Source organism: Cebus imitator, unplaced genomic scaffold (assembly GCF_001604975.1).
Source record: "Cebus imitator isolate Cc_AM_T3 unplaced genomic scaffold, Cebus_imitator-1.0 Scaffold22, whole genome shotgun sequence".
Classification (NCBI taxonomy): Eukaryota; Metazoa; Chordata; class Mammalia; order Primates; family Cebidae; genus Cebus; species Cebus imitator.
The window spans coordinates 410,226-433,724 of NW_016107337.1; the positions used below are offsets into that span (position 1 = coordinate 410,226).

Consider the following 23,499-nt stretch of genomic DNA (forward strand, 5'->3'; position numbering starts at 1 on the left):
AAAAAAAAAAAAAAAAAGTATTTTCTGTATCTGTCCACTGAAAAGCCCTAGAAACCGTGAATGATAATAACACAACAGTGAGTACCCCTAGCACTGGACTGTGGTCTGTAAACAACAATTCCACCAAAATGAAGTAAGATTCCTTTTAATTTGCCAGTCTGAGGCAAAAACTAGATTTAAAAATCCTGGAACATGACTTATTAAAGACAAAAAGAACTTCAAAAAGAAGTTCTTTGAAGCTCTTGTCATTCCATAGAGCAAATAAAATATCCAAAGACTCCTGGAGTTGTGCCAAATGGTCTCATGGACAAACTTAAAGGGATTCCCTCAGGCCAAAGCTGGAATAATTTAGGCATCTATGGCATCTATGAGAAGCAATCCATTGCAGTTATTAATATTTAAATCTATTACTTTACAGCAATTCTAAAACAGAACAAACAAAAAAAAAAACTTCACTGTCACATTTAGGGGATGTTAGGGAACCAACTTATAATTTTGAAAAATGGTAAATATGGAAGAAAACTCAAATATTTTAACTTGCCTTTCCTATATAAACTGTATGACAAAGTAAATAAATACCTAATGTGGAGAAGTTTATCTCTATACAAACATTCTTGCTAAGAAGCAAAAGCAATGATAGAGTGATGATATCACTATTTTACAGGCTCTTAATAATAAAACCAGGTAGTTATCATCAATGATCACAAACATCCCCAAAACACACAAGTTAGTGTGAGCCTCCTGATGGAATTGCATGCCACCAGTGATGAAACTGTCTAACAATTAAAAATACTAGACGATTATACATCTAGATTCAATTGCCAGTTTACAGAAATCGGAAAACAAAAGTAGAGAAAGAAACATGTTAAATGACACCACAGGATTTAATTAGCCATCTTTAAAAAAAAATTTTTTTTTAAAGACTGTGTCTTGTAATTATAGTGCACTACAGCCTTGAACTCCCAGGATCAAGCCATCTTCCTGCCTCAGCATCCTGAGGAGCTGGGACTACAGGTGCACATCGCCTGTGCCCAACTCCAATGTGGAAACTTCTGCAGGACAAAGAAATCCGTTTTCTCCATTGAATAAATTCCATGAATGGATGGAAGAATAGATAGAAAAGAAAGAAGGGAGGGAGGAAGGGGAGAAAGAAGTAAAAGGAAGGAAGCAATGTGCAGATTTATAAAGACTTAAGAAACACTTTAAACAATGTAATTGCTTAAGCTGTCTTCAGAGATACATCAACATATTCATGGATGAAATGATATGAAGTCTGGGAGAAGAGAAAGTAGATAAGGGTAGAGATTAAACAAAATTGGCCATGAGTTATAATTGTGGAAGATGGGTGATAGGAACATGAAAATTGTTTTAAATAGTCTTCTATTTTTGTATATATTTAAATTTTTCCACAATTAAAAAAAACGTCCCCAGCCTATAGTCTAAAATGTTTTCTTTACTTTTTTTTTTTCTTGAGACAGACACAGGCGAGAATGTGTGATTGCTACTTACTGCAGTCTTAACTTCCTGGGCTCAAGCAATCCTCCCAACTCACATGAAACTGCAGGCACATGCCACCATGCCCAGGTAATTTTTGTATTTTTTGTAGAGATGGGGTTTTGCCATGTTATCCAGGCTGGTCTCAAACTACTGAGCTCAAGTGATCTGCCCACCTTGGCCTCACAAAGTGCTGGATTACAGTCATAAGCCACCTCATGCCTGATTACAGGCATGAGTTGGCTCTAGATGAAAGAGCCACATCTAGATGAAAGAGGTGAGGAGAAATGGGTTCTGCTTAAACATATATACACACACATGCAAAATTTGGAAGTAACTAGTACCCTATGTGATGTTCAGAAGATAGAGTTCACAATATTAACTGCATTTTTATTTTCTCAAAAAAAAGAGGTAAAACATGACATCCTTGTTGAAGTCTGCACAGTCTACCCACCTTATTATCCAGTTTTCTGGCTGCCATTTCAAACAAGACCACTCTATTATCTTTTATTTCTTCAGCTGAAATCTATGAGTAGACAAGGTAAGTGAAAGAAATATGTTTTAGGAATTCTGATATACTCTTAAGCACCGATTTATTCTGTTACCTAATATAAAGCCTACACTAATACAAATGAATTCTAAAATGTTTCATAAGAAAATGGCATAATTAAGAAGGATCTACCATTATTTCTTTTATGTGTATGAAATAAAGATTTTCCCAAAAATGCCCAGATCTGCATTTAGCAATGTCTTTTGAAATGTGGTTGCCCAAACTGGATCTTCCCATTCAAGGGAAACGTCAAAACCCCAGAGACTGAGAATATCCTCTGCAAAACACTGGCTAAAGTTCCCTAAACACTGAGAAGCATGAATAAATCATACCTAGAACACTCTATAAATTGAAATTATCAGATCAATGTTTTTCATCCAATGTAACTGAAAGACTCATTCTACTTAAAAATAACTATCAGTCTCTCATGCTCTACAGCAAGAATGCTAACTACTGATAATGTTCTCTTTCCCATAAAAATCAACACCCCTGAACATTCTTATGCTTTTGGAAATCTAAACTAGAGCCAACCAGCTGCTCAGAGAAATGTATTTGATAATCACAATAACCTTGAAACACAGCTCTCTCAGGGAGCTACCCTTACATTCTCAGAGGGAGCTAAAGTTAAAATACTATCACTCCAGGCAGAAGTTATCTGTAGAGACACTCTAGAAGACAAGGTTTACAGGCGTGGCATTATATAATTGGGAACGTGAAATGCAATAAAGCATATATTCATTTACCCGGAGCCAGTAGTCAACAATGAAAAGTGTAGGTAGGAGGACAGGCAGTAGAGAACAAGCACAATAAATGATGGTAAAGAGTGCATAGGTTCCATGGCCATATCATAATATAACATCCCTCTGGAATAAAATCCACTAGGAAAAATTTCTGTCACGTTGAGAGGACTATGTTTCCCCAGTAGAGAACCAAACTGATCCAGATTATTAAGCAGTTTCTCTCTAACATAAGAATTGACACTTCCACAGAGGAGGGGCAGGTATCACCCAGGTGCACTTGACCTCTATGGGCAACATAAAAAAACTGAAAGAAGGGACTACCACACTGCATGTTTCTCCTTGTTTGCACAATACATTTCCCATTTCTGATCACTACAAGACAAGGGTGGACAGAATGCAACATTCAAGATTGAGTGACGAAGCACGGCTGTAGAATATTTGTCTAGTATGCACAGTTTTGGCATGCCCTATTATGCCAAATCTTCTGAGACAAAAGACAGATATCTTATGTTTACCGTAATGCTCCCATTTCCTGCAGGTTTGCCATTTTTCAGCATCAGTGGTTGAGTTAGCCTCTTACTGGAAACAATCTGTTAGAATTAGAAAGTGATACAAAGAGTCATTTCCCTTCATCCTATGAATTTTTAAATGAAAATAGTTTCAGCAAAAAAGACTGAGTATGAGGTTCACTTAGTCATTAGAAATAGAAGCATGAGCCCAGCTCGGTGGCTCATGCCTGTAATCCCAGCACTTTGGGAGGCCAGCAGATCACAAGGTCAGGAGTTCGAGACCAGTCTGACCAATGCAGTGAAACCCCGCCTCTACTAAAAATAACAAAAATTAGCTGGGTGTGGTGGTGTATGCCTGTAGTCCCAGCTACTCAGGAGACTGATTGAGGAGAATTGCTTGAACCTGGGAGGCGGAGGTTGCAGTGAGCCGAGATTGCTCCTCTGTACTCCAGCGTGGGTGACAGAGCGAGACTCCGTCTCAAAAAAAAAAAAAAAAAAGGAAAAGAAATAGAAACGTTAAGTTGGTTTTTTAAAGATTTAGAGATTGTGAGGACATTTAAAATTCATCAACATATTTAAAACCCACTGGAAAAAACTTCCAAGGAAAAAACCTGCCAATTCGACCCTGGCAGATACGATCTCCCTATCCACTAGTTTCTTGACCTCCTATGTAGGTCAAAGTTTAAATTGTTCCTTGTAATGGGAAAAGAGGACTGGATTCTCATTGCATAAATAAAACTTAGCTGAAACCTTCTAGGTAAAAGGTGGGCTTCAGAATACTCAATAAATGAGATTCAAGGCCAGGTGCAGTGGCTCACACCTATAATCCCAGCCTTTGGGAGGCTGGGGTGGGAGAACTGCTTGAGCCCACAAGTTCAAGACTAGCCTTGGCAACATGGCAAAACCCATCTCTACAAAAATTAGCCAGGTGCAGAGGCATGTGCCTATAGTCCCAGCTACTTAGGAGGCTGAGATGGGAGGATCACTTGAATCCAAGAAGTCAAGGCTGCAGTGAGCTGTGAACAAGCCACTGCACTCCAGCCTGGGTGACTGAGTGAGATCCTGTCTCAAAAAAAAAAAAAAGGATTCAATTTTTCCATTGACACACCAACTTCAATATTTAACTCCCATAAAATGTCATATTGCTTGAAGGAATATAGTATACCTAGGTTCTTTCAAATAGATATACCTCTGATATATCTCACAAATTCATAGAAATTTTAGCTACACTGGGATTTTTACCCCCAAAAAGGAATACTTCCTTAATTTTTTCTTTGATATTATTTATTAAAGTTTTAAAAAACTGATCAGTTTCATATTGTTTTTGAAATACAGAAAATACCATAATCTCCAAACAATTCAACCCTGAAAAATAAACTTATAAAAGACATATGGAATTGACAAATGTCACATATTAAAAAAAAATTACTCCTCCCTCCTAAAACCTTCTTCAGTCTTTATAATCTTTCCTTATGAATCATATTAACCTAGGAGCAAAATGGTGAGCCATGAGACACGTCCCTACCCTGACCAAACTTGTCAGATACTGGGAAGACAGATAATAAGCAACTATTAAAAAGTATGGTAAGATGTACTAGACAGTACAAGTGAGCTCAGAAAAGGGTTCCAAACTAATACAGAGGGTCAGAGAAGGTTTATGGGGGAATAAGGTTGAGTAAGAACAAGTCAGGTAAAGGGGGTAGTGTTGGGGCATTGGGAGTCAGGAGATACCAGTCTCACTAGTTAGAACATCAGAGAAGTTGCTGTTATCTTGATAGAACTTATGACTTGAACAACGAAACCATAGCGAACTCTGCAGTAGCTAAAGTGGAGGTATTTTACTGAAGTGCCTCATGAAGCATCCCTTACTCAAAAGAATTAATAGGCTTTTCCAGAAACACAGTTACTGACCATACAAAATATAAGATGAATTCCACAATGTTCAAGCCAATCATGTTAACATATAAACTGTCATTAAAGAGATTAAATGCTTTTCAACTTTAAAAATTAAATGATGTTTACCAAAAACACCCAATTCATTGATTAAAATTTAGACAAAATAGAGTACAGTGGCTATTTATACTTACTTGTCCAAGGGTACATTCACATTCCCCTAAGAAGTCATCATCACTTAGCTCAATAGTTTTGTTGTCGATGTCATAAACCCCAAATTTCAATTTCTGAACCACTTCAAAGTAGTAATCAATAATAAATGTCTTGGAAAATTGAGGATTCAAGCAATTCTTAATTCTTTCTGTGCGCTCAACCTACACCCATCCCCAGAAACAAAAAAGTTTCTTCAGATCAAAGGTGCACTTGGATTTTCACATACGCATGTATTAAACATAAACACAGGCATGACAACTAAAGGAAGTTTCCATATGTGTATGAAAAATTCTACAATCATGGACAAACTTTCACAAAAACTCCATTAACAGATGGGATAGTATTATTTTTAACATTTAAAAAAAAAACCTCTTCAGATTATTAAAAGGGTAGTTCAGATTACTTCTTAGCTAAAGTATTTAACATTACCTCATACCACTGTTGACCACTTGTATTCAAAAATAACACACATAAAGGGTCTGACTTTGACCCTACATCTTTATCCAAAAGATTGGCACAGGAAATATTCAGCTCCACCTTCGTGACACATTGGGCAGCCATGTCTTGAGCTCTGAGAAAATCAATTCAAAGAGAAAGCAAGTAAAATGATGCCTTTGAGAAGCACACTCATTCCTAACAAAAATAGGTGAATTCTTAAAACCAGCTGTCACAATAGGCTCACAGAGTGAACTTGCTAGAATCATACTGCTATATGTGCCTCCTCGGGATGTGGGCCTCTATTAACTCATTCCAATGACATTGCCTCCCTCAGATTTTCTTGCTAGGATAAAATTAACTTACTGAATGACAGTAAAATGCAGCCTTTAGGATGGCCAATAAGACATACTAATCTTCTTGGCCAGGCTCAGTGACTCACACCTGTAATCTGTAATCCCAACACTTTGAGAGGCTGAAGCAGGAGGGTGGCTAGAGCTTAGGAATTTGAGACCATCCTGGGCAATACATCAAGATCCTGTCTCTACTAAAAATAAAAAAAATTAGCCAAGCGTGGTGGCGTGTGCCTCTAATCCCAGCTACTAGGAAGGCTAAGGCAAGAGGATCGCCTGAACCCAAGAGATTGAGCCTGTGGTTAGCTATAACTGTGCCTCTGCACTCCAGCCTGGGCAACAGAGACTCTGTCTGGAAAAAAACAAACAAACAAACAAACAAACTAATCTTCTTTTCACCTTACTATAAATTTTATCATTCAGAAAAATTCCAAGTATGATCCTTCATTTAAAGGTACACATAGCATTATGCTACAAAACAGATTAAGTGACAACCTTACTTTTATTTTTGTTTATTTAACAAGATGCTGAGTGGGATATTTTCTGTTTTCAAAGATTTTTTTAGCTAAAACCCAAAAGCCCCCAAAGCTCCCTTTTCCCTCCACTCTATCCCCAGCTCCCAATATTTTGCAGCAGTGGTTCTCAATATTGGCTGCTTCCTGGAATCATCTGGGGGAGCTTTCAAAGCTACTGATACCAGAGTTCCACTTAAAGAGATTTTAACTGGGTTAGGGTACGACTTGGATGTCGGCTCTTAGACGATTTTAACAGGTAGACAAGGTTGGCAAGCCTACTGTTCTGCAGAGAGAAGGTGTGGCCTATCTTCCCTTATGACTTGCTAAGAAATACCAGGGATTAGCTTAACTTCCACAGACCCCTCGTTCCCCAGTCTCCAACCAATATATGAAAAAGACTGGGGATAGGGCGGACCTCATGTTGGGGGCTGGACTTAAGAAGGAATGCAGTATTTCGGGTAAGCTGCCTTCATCTTTGAACCCAGGGAATGAAAGTGGCTGCAGATGTTACCAAGAAAAGGAACCAGGCATTCCATTTCCCATCTGGATGTCCACTTAGCCAGTGGAGGTTGATAGTGCTAGGGCAGTTCCTGCAGGAGGGAAGGTACATACTACCCTAGAGTGCTGGCAAACATCCTTACAATAGGAAGTATTTAATGCCCTTTGCCCTCCACTCTGAGATTTAGCTGAAGTTCTAGGACCACAGAATCAAATCTACCCATTATCTTGTTATATGTAAATATGGCAGTAGGATTTCTGTGCTGTATAAAATACCTAAGCAAATCTGAAATAACAAAGACTACCATTAGAAGAGCTCTTTGTAATGTCAAAAAACAACTACTGTCTTATGAAAAAAAAAAATTTTTTTGAGATGAGGTTACATTCTTGTTACCCAGGCTGTAGTGCAATGGTGTGATCTTGGCTCACCACAACCTACCCCTCCTGGGTTCAAGTGATTCTCCTGCCTCAGCCTCCCGAGTAGCTGGGATTACAGGCATGCATCACCACGCCCAGCTAATTTTTTGTATTTTTATTAGAGACAGTGTTTCTCCATGTTGGTCAGGTTGGTCTCGAACTCCCAACCTCAGGTGATCTGCCCACCTTGGCCTCCTAAACTGCTGGGATTACAGGTGTAAGCCAGTGTGCTGGGCCTAAAAAGTTTTGATAATTCTATTGACCTCTAAAAACAGTAGCAGCCATCAACGTATGTCAAAAATCAATACCAAGATTCCTAGAGACTTAGAAAAATGAAGTAGGTTACATAGTCTTAGAAGTAGCTAGAAATTTTGTTTAAAAACAAAGCTGGCTAGGCATGGTAGCTCACACCGGTAACCCCAGCATTTTGGGAGGCCACGGCGATCACTTGAGGTCAGGAGTTCAAGACCAGCCTGGTCAACATGGTGAAACCTCGTCTCTACTAAAATATAAAAATTAGCTGGGTGTGGTAGCATGAGCCTGTGGTCCCAGCTACTTGAGAGGCTGAGGTAGGAGGATTGCTTGAGACTGGAAGGCAGAGTTTGCAGTGAACCAAGATCATGCCACTGTACACAACCTGGGTGACAGAGTGAGACCCCATCTCAAAAAATAAATAAATAAATAAATAAATAAATCTTTTATGTATAATATACATTTTATATATTTTCATATATTATATATATTTATATACATAAGATATATATATTTAAACAGTGCCTAGTATACAGCAAGTGTTCACATTTTATCATTATTATTATTTTATCACTACCTCCCTCTACAGTCTGATCCTCTCTTATCTATCCCATGTTTCATGTTTTTCTATTATTCCATTCCAAGATGATATCCTGATTATTCCAATCCATACTAAGTTCTTCCTTTGAATTCCTATTGCACTAATAGTAACTGATCACTGCAGTACAGGAACAAGATCAAATGTGGGGTAATGCACACCTGGGTTGAACCCCGCATCTGGCACTTGCTGTGTGACCATGTATAAGTAACTTCAACTTCCTGAGCCTAGGTTTCCACATCACTAAAAATGGAGATACTACAAGTAAATTTGTAAATCTGGCCTGTGCCAGGCATCCTGTTTTTTGTGTCTGACACAGGATCTATAAAATAAATGTTAGTTGTATGATTTTTTTTTTTGCATAACATAGTTTAGAGTCTTATAAGTTGTATGTCAGCAGTACCAAGCATAAAGCAGTGTCCTGTAGATGAACACAGAATGAGCAATGATTGCTAAAGCTCCCAAAAAGTAACATGTGGAAGATTCTCTACCAGCCAGCAGAAAAGTCTTCAATTTCCAAGGATGGGGAGAATTCAACAGAGAATGAAATGTGAAGTCAGTCTCACAGCAAAGAGACACAACATATCAGGAGAGCATTATTGTTTTCCCTAAAAATGCTTATACAAAAGCTACAAAAACAAGGTGCCAGGAACAGCTGATTATTTAACAAATTGCTGACAGTTACACTACTGCATTGCTGCCAGGAAACAAATTTCCTCCATGAGCAGCATTCCCCTCTGAAAATGACTCTGACTGTGGCCTCAATTTTATCCTGAAACCCATTATGGCTGAATGGCAAATGGAAGAAATTACATAAACACTAGGGTCTGGAATCTTGCTAACAGTAATATTCATGAAGATGCTCTTTTCATTTCCTTTTAATGTAATTATCCACTACATGATACACGTAAGAGTGCAATAGCATACTTTATCCGCAAATTATAATGGGAGCTGGGCATAGTGGCTCATGCCTGTAATCCCAGCACTTTGGGAGGCCGAGGCAGTAGGATCACTTAAGCCTAGGAGTTCAAGACCAGCCTGAGCAACAGAGACCTCATCTCTACCAAAAAAATTTAGGCCGGGTGCAATGGCTCACACCTGTAATCTCAGCACTTTGGGAAGCTGAGGCAAGTGGGATCACCTCTGGTCAGGAGTTTGAGACAAGCCTGGCCAACATGGTGAAACCCCGTCTCAACCAAAAATACATAAATTAGCCAGGTGTGGTGGCACATGCCTGTAGTCCCAGCTACCTGGGAGGCTGAGGCAGGAGAATCACTTGAAACTGGGAGGTGGAGGTTTCAGTGAGCCGAGATCGTGCCACTGCACTCCAGCCTGGGTGACAGAGCAAAACTCAGTCTCAAAAAAAAAAAAAAAAATTAGCCAGCCAGGGTGGCTTGCACCTGTAGTCCCAACTATTCAGTAGACTAAGGCACGAGGCTCACTGAAACCCAGGAGTTCAAGGCTGCAGTAAGCTATGCACTGCAGCCTGGTAACAGAGCAAGACCGTGTCTCAAAACAAACAAACAATCAAACAAAATATATAATGAGAGAAAATAAAACAAATGTTTTATACTCTTTTAGCATGAAAGATTTGTCTGGGATAAGTGACCTGGCAAAGAATGAATGAGCAACTAAAGAATAATTCTACGTAGTATTGTGCTCCCTGAAGAACAGGATGATAGAAAACACAAATAATCCCTAGGATTTCCCGCTGTACAGATTATTTATCGAACAATAATTTGATCCAAACGCCTCTTCTGAAATGCAAAGAATCCCTAGAAATATCAAACATATCAAATATTCTTCCAGTCACCCTGACGTTCTGAATCAATATTATAACAGAGATAGATAAGCCTAAAAAACTGAGAATTAAGACAATATTTAACGTGGTACCGGATAGGTGAACTTTAAGGCAAGTGGTTATTACCATGCCCTGGCTGAAAAATCCTGAAGTCTTATCTACTTCCTCTTTTCCCATTCCCCCTTAAACCTATTCTTAGATTTATTCAGTAAAGATGTCATAGGGATTCTGCCTACTAGAACCCCAAATCTCTCCCAAACATGGAAATACAGCCCCTTCCCCATACCCAGAGTCAGAACTCTAACTTCAGGTCTTCTGTATCTCTCACCTGCCCAATATAATAGGCTCCTAATGGGTATTTCCACTGCCATCTTCTCTCCATTCACATTATGCTTTCATCACTTCTGATTAAAAAGTGATAGTCCAATGAACTAAGCCTGGAATTCATGGCTCTGCCAACATCTACCCCTAGTCTACCTGAACAGCTACTTCTGCCCATCCAAGTTCTTCAAGATCCACTTCAGTCTGGGTACAGTGGCTCATACCTATAATTCCAGCACTTTGGGAGGCCGAGGGAGGCAGATCACTTGAGATCAGGAGTCTAAGACTCAGCTTGGCCAACATGATGAAACCCCATCTCTACTAAATATACAAAAATTAGCTGGTTGTGGTGGCAGGTGCCTATAATTCCAGCTATTTGTGAGGCTGAGGCAGGAGAGTCGCTTGAACCCAGGAGGCAAAGGTTGCAGTGAGCTGAGAGGGCGTCACTGCACTCCAGCCTGGGTGTCCGAGTGAGACTTTGTCTCAAAAACAAAACAAAATAAAAAACAAAAACAAAAACAAAAAAACCTCTTCAAATGATACTTCCTCCACACAGCTGTTGCTGATACCCCTAATACTGTTAGCGCACTGATTCCATTTTCTTTTCACTATTGTTACTTGTATTTGTGGCTCATCACTTCGTCTACATACTGTGAGCTGTGGACAGTGACCATATTTTGCCACTTCCTCTTCTTCCTGAAGCATAATATCTGGCACAGGTTATTTGTAGCAGAAAGAGCAATAACTTTGGAGTCAGTGTGTGTGGTTCAAATTTCTTTCCCACTACTAATTTGGATGTGTCACCTCTGCCAAATTATCTATCTAAACTTCAATTTCCTCATCTATAAAATGAGGATATTAAAAAACCCTGACATTAGTCCTTCAATGTAAATAAGGTTAAGAGAAAAATACAACTAATAAAAACCCTGACAATTGTAGGTTTGTTGCATGTTCAGCATATAACAGACACTCCATGAATTGTAGCAATTATTTTATTAATGACTAGGAGATTTTAATTGTCTCAGCATAGATGGCTTATTACTAAGTAACAGACATAAAGCAACTTTCTCATCCTTCTTTATGAAGAGTTTCTTGAAACAATAAGAATTTTGAGGATTTACATAAAATTGATTTGGCAAAATAGCCTTGACTACAGATAAGGTATGCTAGTAAGCGGAGCGCAGGCCCATGTCAATGTCTCATAATGTGTCCTAAAACAATTGTGAAGGAGAAGTCGGTGCCCATTACTAATCTCTAGCAAAGTTCCTTCAGTCTTCCGCTGAAAAATGAAGAGACTGGTCTACTGTAAATAATTCTCAGAATTTCCTTCTCTTTCTAATACCATGATTCACTAACTGCTATTCCGCAGTACATTCTGCCTGACTGCTACTGAAAGCAAGCAAGGGCAACCTTGGGTCGGCTGGAACCGGCCCAGCAACATCAGTAATAAACACCCTTGGCAGTGTTTCGCAAACTGTGTTGCACAAAACAGCAATAAATGTTCCCCCATAAAGAAAAAGAAAGTGGCAGGTGGGGTACTATGGCTATAAATCCAAAAGCTGCTACATTTCTGTGAGTTCCCAGGTCCAATTAGCAAGGGTATTTATTACTGTAAATCTATTATTTTGCTAAGGACAGCAGGAACACTATACAGCAATAGAAGAGCTTGTAGCTCATTATAATGAAATTGGGACAATCCATTCATAAAAGAATTACTTATTGAAGGCCGGGCGCGGTGGCTCANAAAAAAAAAAAAAAAAAGAAATGGACTGGTTCTGTGTTAGTCACACCACAATGGCAGACATTTGGGCAAGTGCTGTAACTTCCCTACACCTCAGGTTTTTTCAGCTGTTACATCTAAGAGTCGAGTCAATCCCTTTCTTTAAGTAGCTCCTAATGTCTTTTCCACTGATGTACTATGACCCTAATTTAATTGCAGTGAATATGGAACTCATTTAGGAAATGGTACTAAAGGATTTTTTAAAATGAGTAGAAAATATCAGAATATTGATAAGGACAAAAAGGAGAAATAGAAGATAAAGAATAAAGTTTTCCAAACTGAGTCTCCAACTCTACCAAACCAGCTATATCTGGAGCTGGCATGGTGGCTCCTGCCTGTAATCCCAGAACTTTGGGAGGCCAAGGCAGGCAGATCATCTGAGGTCAGGAGTTCAAGACCAGCCTGGTCAACATAGTAAAATCCTGTCTTTACTAAAAATACAAAATTAGCCAGGCATGGTGGCACATGCCTGCAATCCCATCAACACAGGAGGCTGAGGCAGGAGAATCACTTGAACCCAGGAGGTGGAGGTTGCAGTGAGCCAAGATCACATCATTGCTCTCCAGCCTGGGCAAAAAGAGTGAAACTCTATCTCAATAAATAAATAAATAAATAATAAAAGCTATATCTGAAAAAAAAAATGTACCTAGAAACTTCTCCACTAGTTAGGTACCTTTGTTCAAAATTTTTATTAAGTTCTCAGATGACTTAAATAAACAAACAAAACACAGGGCCCAGTCTATTAAGTAGATGCAGCATGATAAAGAAATAAATTTTATTAGCACAAATGAAATCTCACATTATTAAGCTCTTAGCATCTATCATGGTAGCAAAATAAATCAGCTTTTGGCCACACTTTAAAAAGTTACCAGGTTCTTAAACTATCTTAAGCAAAATCTAAATAGTGATACCATTGCTGACGCCTGGACACGTAGAACTGAGGAAAGCAGGAGTTAACATGAAAAGGTTGATATATGATCACTCTAACTTCAAAAAAAAAAGTAGGTGCAGTTTTACCTTGTCTTTATCACTGCAAAGTAAGCAATCAACTAAGGACCCTTCATTAATTTCCCTAGAAAATCCGGATATTGTTCTATTCCATGATTTATAACAGGCTAAAAAGTTTACTTAACATGTGTTTCAGGTTATACTACTTTTCTAATCCCTTGGCTACTGTATACACATTTTAGAAGTATCACTGAGCCGGGCGCGGTGGCTCACGCCTGTAATCCCAGTACTTTGGGAGGCCGAGGCGGGTGGATCACGAGGTCAACAAATCGAGACCATCCTAGTCAACACGGTGAAACCCCGTCTCTACTAAAAATACAAAAAATTAGCTGGGCGTGGTGGCGCGCGTGTTTGTAGTCCCAGCTACTCAGGAGGCTGAGGCAGGAGAATTGCCTGAACCCAGGAGGCGGAGGTTGCGGTGAGCCGAGATCGCGCCATTGCACTCCAGCCTGGGTAACAAGAGCGAAACTCCGTCTCAAAAAAAAAGAATTACTTATTGAATACTTTCTGGGTGTTCCAAAAGTGGGGGCTGGGGAGGAGACAAAAATGAAATAAATACCTAGCTACTTAGCTACCTATATATACATAGAAATAATATACAAGAATATTAAATTGTGTGGTATAGACAGGGAACAATCAAAGTGCTCCTGGAGCTGGAGATGCTCCCCAGAGATTTCTACTTTTACTGAGGATTAAAACTGTACTCCACTATAAAAGAATTTGTATTCTTGTTGCTACTGACTACTGGATTTTTTATTCACCTTTACATTTAAGGGTAGAGAGTAAGAGAGTGGGGAGTAGAAGAATAAGGGGAAAGAGAAGATAGTTAATAATTCCATACAAGTAGACAGATTTTTTTTTTTTTTTTTTTTTTAATTTTCAAAGTGCTTCCAAATAATATATTATCCTGAACCTTACAAAAACTCTGTGTTAGGCAGGATAATGATTACTACACAGTGAAAGGTCCAAATGTCATAGGTATGACTATAAATAAAGCACTCCAGTGTCTGAATTGATTGACCCAGAATGTTGATAATTTTCAGCACATCGTTAATCTTCAAAACAATGCATAGTATCTATCAGAAAAAAATACAAATGTCTTCAAAAAGGTGAAATTACTTACATGGGATCACAAAGCTAGTAAGTGTCAGCACTACAGCATGAACTCAGGTATTTTCCCCTTATGCCAAAATGCCTTCAGGGTGTTAAAGCCTCTAATTAATAGTTACTTAGTTGTCGAGTAAAAATAGTATTAGTAAAAACAAACAAACCCCATACAAGTATACAATTATGATTTTTCAATTAAAGACAATATCAAAAAAAGTTACTTAGTATAACAGCAATATTCTCTAATAATTTCCTTATGGCTTGCTAATATCAAAAGTAATATTCAGCCTGACACAAATAAAATAGGATCTTTAAAATTACAAGGTTAATACTGAGGCTACAACTATTTACATGGTTCTTAAATGTCATCAGAATAACAGAAGCTTACCAAAGAATGGAAGAACTGAAATGGTTTACGCTTTATTTACCTCATAGCAGTTCCTCTTCAAGATAACCCATTAAATTGTAAATTACTTAAGGCTAAGAAGGCATGTTCTCCTTGCTAATGTGTCTCTACACAAACAGGTCTACCATGTATGTAGGTGCCATTAGGTCATCTTAGAGCAGCAACGTTTATTCTCAGGAATATAGTGCACTTAATATTCAGACTCTGAAAGTAAAAAACTTACATGAAAAGAATTTAAAATAAGCTTGTTCTGTATTTAGTAAGAAAGTGATGCCCAGATTTTTTTTTTAATCACTATCACAAAATACTAGAAATGAGGATAGGGAATAAGGTCAAGCATAACAATACATAAAACAGAGAAAACGGCATGTTTTCTCCTAATGTGAAAAAGAAACAAAAAGAAAGAATCACTGGATCAGGTGTCAAAATAAATGGACTGGGCTGGGCATGCTGGCTCACACCTGTAATCCCAGCACTTTGGGGGGCCAACATGGGCAGATCACCTGAGGTCAGGAGTTTGAGACCAGCCTGGTCAATATGGCAAAACCCCATGTCTACTAAAAATACAGAGATTAGTCGGGCATGGTGGTACGCACCTATAGTCCCAGCTACTCAGGAGGCTGAGACAAGAGAATCACTTGAACCCAAGAGGTGAAGGTTGCAGTGAGCTGAGACTGCACCACCGCACTCCAGCCTGGGCGACAAATCAAGACTCCATCTCAAAAAAAAAAAAAAAAGAAATGGACTGGTTCTGTGTTAGTCACACCACAATGGCAGACATTTGGGCAAGTGCTGTAACTTCCCTACACCTCAGGTTTTTTCAGCTGTTACATCTAAGAGTCGAGTCAATCCCTTTCTTTAAGTAGCTCCTAATGTCTTTTCCACTGATGTACTATGACCCTAATTTAATTGCAGTGAATATGGAACTCATTTAGGAAATGGTACTAAAGGATTTTTTAAAATGAGTAGAAAATATCAGAATATTGATAAGGACAAAAAGGAGAAATAGAAGATAAAGAATAAAGTTTTCCAAACTGAGTCTCCAACTCTACCAAACCAGCTATATCTGGAGCTGGCATGGTGGCTCCTGCCTGTAATCCCAGAACTTTGGGAGGCCAAGGCAGGCAGATCATCTGAGGTCAGGAGTTCAAGACCAGCCTGGTCAACATAGTAAAATCCTGTCTTTACTAAAAATACAAAATTAGCCAGGCATGGTGGCACATGCCTGCAATCCCATCAACACAGGAGGCTGAGGCAGGAGAATCACTTGAACCCAGGAGGTGGAGGTTGCAGTGAGCCAAGATCACATCATTGCTCTCCAGCCTGGGCAAAAAGAGTGAAACTCTATCTCAATAAATAAATAAATAAATAATAAAAGCTATATCTGAAAAAAAAAATGTATCTAGAAACTTCTCCACTAGTTAGGTACCTTTGTTCAAAATTTTTATTAAGTTCTCAGATGACTTAAATAAACAAACAAAACACAGGGCCCAGTCTATTAAGTAGATGCAGCATGATAAAGAAATAAATTTTATTAGCACAAATGAAATCTCACATTATTAAGCTCTTAGCATCTATCATGGTAGCAAAATAAATCAGCTTTTGGCCACACTTTAAAAAGTTACCAGGTTCTTAAACTATCTTAAGCAAAATCTAAATAGTGATACCATTGCTGACGCCTGGACACGTAGAACTGAGGAAAGCAGGAGTTAACATGAAAAGGTTGATATATGATCACTCTAACTTCAAAAAAAAAAGTAGGTGCAGTTTTACCTTGTCTTTATCACTGCAAAGTAAGCAATCAACTAAGGACCCTTCATTAATTTCCCTAGAAAATCCGGATATTGTTCTATTCCATGATTTATAACAGGCTAAAAAGTTTACTTAACATGTGTTTCAGGTTATACTACTTTTCTAATCCCTTGGCTACTGTATACACATTTTAGAAGTATCACTGAGCCGGGCGCGGTGGCTCACGCCTGTAATCCCAGTACTTTGGGAGGCCGAGGCGGGTGGATCACGAGGTCAACAAATCGAGACCATCCTAGTCAACACGGTGAAACCCCGTCTCTACTAAAACTACAAAAAATTAGCTGGGCATGGTGGCGCGTGCCTGTAATCCCCGCTACTCAGGAGGCTGAGGCAGGAGAATTGCCTGAACCCAGGAGGCGGAGGTTGCGGTGAGCCGAGATCGCGCCATTGCACTCCAGCCTGGGTAACAAGAGCGAAACTCCGTCTCAAAACAAACAAACAAACAAACAAACAAACAAAAAATAGAAGTATCACTGATTGTATTTTCAAGTCCATCAAATGAACACTTTATCATAGGTTCATTTAATGAGGTATTAATAAAAGTTATTAATAGAAGCAGGGTTAGGCCAGGCAGGTTAGGTGGCTGACACTTGTAATCCCAGCATTTCGGGAGGCTGAGGCAGGCAGATGGCTTGAGCTCAGGAGTTCAACAGCAGCCTGGATGACATGGCTAAACCTCGTCTCTACCAGAAATATAAAAATTAGTTAGGCGTGGTGGGGCATGCCTTTGGTCCTAGCCACTCCGGGGGTTGAGGTGGGATTGATTGAACCTAGGAGGTAGAAGTTACAGTGAGCCAAGATCATGCCACTGCACTCCAACCTGGGTGGCAGAGTGAGACCCCATCTCATAAATAAATAAATAAATACAAATTTTAAAAAGAAGGGTTATCAGAACTTATTAGCTACATAAGCAGAAAGAATAAAATTAAAAAGTTAAAAATAAGAACTTATAACATCAGTGTCACAAAAGCTGGTATACAATCCCCTACTGCTAAATTTGACTAACTTAAGAAAAAAAGCAGCAACAGCAACATCTCACTATTGCCTCACTTTATGGAACATGCATCTTGGCAAAGCTGGCTATAAAATACCTGTCTACAAAGTGAATCATCTTTTACCCTCATTGAAAATCAGAGCTGCATCCCTAGCTGAAAATTCCAAGTGTTCAGTTGAAATTTTCCATTATAAGGACTAAGTAGAGCTGCTGGCCACCTGTGCAGCAGGCAAGCTGGATCTGATATTAAGGCACACCAATCTTCGGAGACTGAAATCCCCTGGGGTTCTCATTCCCCTCGGACCACTTTAAGATTTTCCCCTCTTCTCGAATTTCCCAGATGTTGAACTAGCCATCAGAACCTCTCATCTGCCCTGGTGTCCACTATGCCCTGACTCTAAGTGGATGTTTTCCAAAATCTAACTCCCTTCTTCTCTTCTTAGGGGAGCATGTATATTTAATTGGTCAAGACAGGCACTCCACAATTTTATCACTCTGTGCTCCTTTCTAGTTCACAGTGAACAAATGATCTAAAAATGCCTTCAGTTTAAAGCAGCAACAACCACAACCACTTGGTTCTTAAGGTTTAAAAAGTTTATATATTGGGCAAAGACTGCTGAGATGTTTACACATTTCCTGATTTCAAGAATCTTCATGTCCTGGTTGCTTAACACATACATTTCAGCTGTTTTTAATTTTAGGGCAAATCCCTTTATATTTTCCAATCATGAGTGATTTTACAGTACTATTAAGTCATTCAATACTTATTGAACAAGTATTTATAGATTGCCTACTGTGTGTCAGGCACTGTTCTAAGGTGCTGCAGAGCCAACAATAAACAAAGGAGACAACCATCCCTGTCCGGGAGAGGTTAGTTACACTGCAGGAAGGCAGATGACAACGAAGGCAAGTAAGTAACATATATAGTATGTTAGGTGACAGTAAGTGCTATAGGGAATGATAAAGAAGGAGAGCAAGAAATACTAAAAGTGGGGTGCAATTTTACACTTGTTTTTCTAAACTTGTTTTGACAATACCATCAGGAAGTACTTGTCTTAATTTTCACTTCTTTTTAAAAAATTCTGACCCATAAACATGAAAATGTGGAAAGATAAGTAAGTTCCTCATTACAGTTGCAGATACCTATTTTCACATGTACTGACCATCACTTTAAAGTCTAGAGGCAGTAAACGAAAAGCCCCAAAAGGTGAAATAGCCAAGTAACAACATGTCCAGAAACCATGGTTGCTCTGGTAATTTTCACAGGAATTAGACTTAATACAACTATTTGGCAAGAGGCCATTTCAAAATGATTTGCTAAAATGAACATGTAGTATTTCCTTCTATTTTTTCATGGGGAAACTCACTGATATGCTATCCACCTAATTCACTTTGGTAAATATGTCCATAATACTAATTTTAACATCTTTTAAAATGTTATGATTGCATACTATTAAGCTGTTATATTAAAAGAATAAACAGTCTCTCCAAAAGAACCCCAATAAGATTCCCACTCACAAGCAAGAACAAGGGAAAAAATTGGTGCGAAGGAAGCTAGATTGTAGGGTGAAGGTAATGGTGGGTACAGTAAAGGAATGTTCTAGTTAAGACTCCTTGAGGTCGTTGAGTACCACCAATGGAAGTGACACTGAGCCTTACTAAAAGATCACCTGAAAGATCATGCTCTGATGAGCAGTGGTGGCATTATGAATCTTTGAAGGTCAAATGACATGTAATCATTTTTCACATCTAACATTAATTTTTTTAGTTCTGCTAACAGGCATACTTTCTAGCATAATAAATCACTGACTAAAGAACATGTGAAAAGAAGAAAAAAAAGAAAATGAAAACTCTAACAATAGTAAGGAAAAAAAAAAGCCCAGTGATAGTACCAAAAAATAAAGAGGGCAAAGGAAACTATGGATAAAGCCAAACCAAGAATTGATAGGGCCGGGCGTGGTGGCTCACATCTGTCAACCCAGCACTTTGGGAGGCCCAGGCAAGAGGATCACTTATGCCTGGGAGTTCAAGACCAGCCTGGGCAACATAGTAAGACCTCATCTTTATTATAAAATAAATAAACAAGTAAATAAAAGAATTGATAGTTGCTGGAGTACAATATGAACTAGGTACCTAAACAGATACTGCAAGGGAAATACTCAGGGCAGCAGTGATATCATCATGAAGAGCATAGAAAATAAAATATTTTAAAGTGTATAATAGGCTACCATAAATTTATGTGGAAAATGAAGACCATTGTCTAGAACGTGTTCACAGTTATAGGTAAAATTAGAAGAGGTGTCCATTCATTATGCAACACTTAATGGCAAACACATCCTTTGTTTCTCCCATTCTGGAACCACCTCTCCCTTCCCATTCTTTTTTTTTTTTTTTTTTTGAGACGGAGTTTCGCTCTTGTTACCCAGGCTGGAGTGCAATGGCGTGATCTCGGCTCACCGCAACCTCCGCCTCCCGGGTTCAGGCAATTCTCCTGCCTCAGCCTCCTGAGTAGCTGGGATTACAGGCACGCGCCACCATGCCCAGCTAATGTTTTGTATTTTTAGTAGAGACGGGGTTTCACCATGTTGACCAGGATGGTCTCGATCTCTTGACCTCGTGATCCACCCGCCTCGGCCTCCCAAAGTGCTGGGATTACAGGCTTGAGTCACCGCGCCCGGCTCTCCCTTCCCATTCTTTAGGAGCTAAACCTGAGAGAAGAAATCCTGAAAGGGAATTACACACTTTATTGTGTTGTTCGTGCCAGGCACCTTTGGTCTACGGGGTCTTAAAATTCAGCTCCCCTTTACATCCAGAGCCTCAAAACGATCTAGTCGCAGAGTTTGAAATTTTTCAGCCCAGAGTCGGATCTATTTTTCCAATTCATCAGCCAAAAGGAACTGCTTTCTTAAAAATTCTTACAAAGGCAAAAAGTGGCCCTGGGTACCACAGATTAATACCTGAGACATCTATCGGTGTCATTATAATAGCTATTATATATGTCATCTGTTTTCAGTTCCCTTTTCTTCTCCTATCCTTTGCTGTTTCCCTCTACCTATGTTCTTCTAGACTTGTACAAGTTATGTTGGGCTCTGGTTGGCAGCAAGCACACAGAGCTAGTTTGCTGACCCTCATTAATGACAACATCAGGATATATGTGGCTATACGCAGCTTACCACTAACTATGTGCCAGGTACTTTGCTAAATATTTTACAAGTAGGATCTGATTTAATTCTCATAACAACCTTGTGACATTTCATCTCTATTTCACAAATGCAGAAACAAGCCCTAAAAGGTGAAGTATCTTGCCCAAGGTCATACAGCTAACAGCCCTCATTGCAAAGATGTGAAACTTAGGTATCTGGCTTATCCCAAGAATAATATTCTTGTACACTAAGCAATAAAGCCTGTACCCCAAAAACCATACAGACTTGAATTCCAACCCTAATGCCACCACTTACCGGTCGTGTAATTTGAAGAATTATTCAACCTGAGTTTCCTGGAGTATGAAACAGAGTAATATCACTTCAATAAGTGCTTGGGAGCGTTAAAGAAACTAACATATAAAAACTGTCTAGCACAGTTGTTGTGAAACATTGTAATCAATAGCTGAAATATTCAATCTTGCCCTTCCCTCTATTTGATTAGCACTATAGAGGTGGCCTCGAAAAGACAATACTAAGGATATGCAAGAAGTGCAGATGACCATCAAGCACAACATTGGTCTGCTGGGTCTCAACAGGTTCTGGCCCTGCACTTCCTCCACAACCCTGGTGTAGGGAACCCAAAACACTAGACAGAAAAATCTTGAAGCTGGAGGAGAAACAGGAGCTGCTAGGGTACTTCTCACAAGCTCCTTGCTTTACTCTGAAATCACAAGTCACCTCTTCCCACCCCATCTGCCAGCTTCTCGGCGGCTCTGAAGCGCGCACCCCCCCCCCCCCATCACCTACATCTGGCATTTCTCCTCTTGTACATCTTCCATCTCTCCCTTTGCTGTCTCTCCCCAGCTCCCCCCCCCCCCCCCCCCCCCCCCCGTTTACCTGGGCATTGGCTTCACCAAGGGCGTGGTGTGGATACCCTATCCCTCTCCCCGCGTGGTGCTGCAGCGATTTCTGGGCCTGTTACTCTTCTCTGGGCCACAGGCCCGACCCTCTCCGCCCAGGGAATGAGAGCAGATCCCAGCCAACCCCCAGCCCCAGGTGCGCAAGCGCCAGGCCCAGGCAGGGCCTCACAGCCCAGAGCTGAACCCCGAGCCCGGGCTCCTCCAGGAGGCGCTAGCGGTGCCTGCCTGAGTCCCGCCAGGCCGCGACCTAGAGCAGGAGCCCCTGCGCGACTTGCCGATCCCCGGAAGCCAATGGAGCACTTCCAGCACTCAGGCCCGGCGGCACCCGCCGCACGGAGCCTGCGGGCCCGGATTCTCCAGGCCAGGACTTTTCTTTTCCCCTAGGAGGTAGGGTTGCGGGGCTGCTGCCTCACCCTACCAGGAACTGGGAGAGGCCTGCACTCGCGTGCGAGTCTTAGAGGTGGAAGTCGAGCGACGATGGAGAACAGGTCTGCAGCGTCCGGAGCGCTGCCGCGGCCGCCGGGATTCACCAGAACCTCTAGGGCTGGACAAGCAGAGCAAGCGGACGGGGTCGGGGCGGGAGCGGGTCCAGTGCGCGCCCCGCCCCGCACAGCTTGCTCAAGGCTCCGCCCATCCGCAGGGAGTGGACTCCGGGCTGCCGGTTCGCTCCCTGCCGATAGGCCGGCGCTTCAAAGCTACTCTGTGGGCCAGTCGCTTACTGATAAGGCAAAGCTGACTTTAGGTAAGTGGCTTGGTGCACCAAAATAAATTTCTTAAGGATGAAATAATTAACATATGTAAGAAAATTTATTACATGTCTGAACTGAGAAGACTGGGCGCAGTGGCTCACACCTGTAATCTGAACACTTTGGAAGGCAGAGGTGGGAGGATGGTACGTGCCCAGGAGTTGGAGGCCAGCCCCAGCCTGGGGCAAAAAAATGAGACCCCCCTCCATGGCTACAAAAAGTAAATAAATAGCTGGGCGTGGTGGCACGAGCCTTTGGTCCTAGCTACATGTGAGGCTGAAGCAGGAGGGTCACCAGCTCAGGAGGTTAAGGCTGCAGTGTGTCATGTTCGTGCCTCTGCACTCCAGCCTGGGTGACAGGAAGACCCTGTCTCAAAAAAAAAAGGTAACTAAGACAAACTCTCAACATGAAAATAGCGAAATACATCTTAGCTCTTAACCATGCTCATATGCTTATTTGGAGGCATTTTAAATGCACACACTATCAAGGACATTTAATATCCTTCATTTCCTTTAATCTTCACGATTCTGTGATGTATTTGGTGCCATTATCCTCATTTTACAAATGAAAACTGCAATTGAGTAACATGAGATTTGGAAGCTAAATAATTGGCCTACTTCTCTGAAGTCATAGATTGTAAGTAAACCTCAAAGTGCAGGCTTGACTGCTTGGTACTCCATGCTACCTGCAACTAAACAAACTGCTGTGGAATACACTGATACATGACTGCTTGATAATTTAGAACTTCTTCGTAAGGACACAGGAACAAAATCAATAAAACACATTGGGAAATATATTGGTCACAAACTTGACAGTATCTTAAGTTCATTTAAATTGATAAGGAAAAAAAACACCCAGTAGAAAAATGGGTGAAGAGTGGTTTGTTTGTTTTAATTATAGAAGAAATGGAGGCCGGGCCCGGTGGCTCACGCCTGTAATCCCAGCACTTTGGGAGGCCGAGGCGGGTGGATCACGAGGTCAAGAGATCAAGACT

The 23,499-nt window shown here is 40.3% G+C and overlaps 2 protein-coding genes across 5 annotated transcripts in view; one reads left to right on the forward strand and one right to left on the reverse strand.

The window, feature by feature from the left end:
- CPNE3 (copine 3) overlaps window positions 1–23,499 on the reverse strand; it is a 53,096-nt gene that overhangs the window by 24,725 nt on the left and 4,872 nt on the right. Inside the window, exons 1-6 of one of the 4 annotated variants that reach the window (XM_017521799.2) lie at window positions 22,178–22,313; window positions 21,155–21,192; window positions 5,829–5,970; window positions 5,381–5,560; window positions 3,300–3,374; window positions 1,949–2,020 (exon numbers count right to left, since the gene is read on the reverse strand). In XM_017521799.2, the coding sequence (XP_017377288.1) occupies window positions 1,949–2,020; window positions 3,300–3,374; window positions 5,381–5,560; window positions 5,829–5,960 (459 nt within the window). In that variant the 5' untranslated portion in view covers window positions 5,961–5,970; window positions 21,155–21,192; window positions 22,178–22,313. Of the gene's footprint in view, window positions 1–1,948; window positions 2,021–3,299; window positions 3,375–5,380; window positions 5,561–5,828; window positions 5,971–21,154; window positions 21,193–22,177; window positions 22,315–23,499 lie in introns of those variants that run through there. The other 3 variants (XM_037736070.1, XM_017521798.2, XM_037736071.1) reach the window with 3 other exon arrangements.
- The window catches only part of RMDN1 (regulator of microtubule dynamics 1), a 37,520-nt gene continuing 36,390 nt past the window's right edge, over window positions 22,370–23,499 (forward strand). Inside the window, exon 1 of the mRNA XM_037736074.1 lies at window positions 22,370–22,501. The gene's annotated coding sequence lies outside the window, so the exon portion shown is untranslated. The remainder of the gene's footprint in view (window positions 22,502–23,499) is intronic.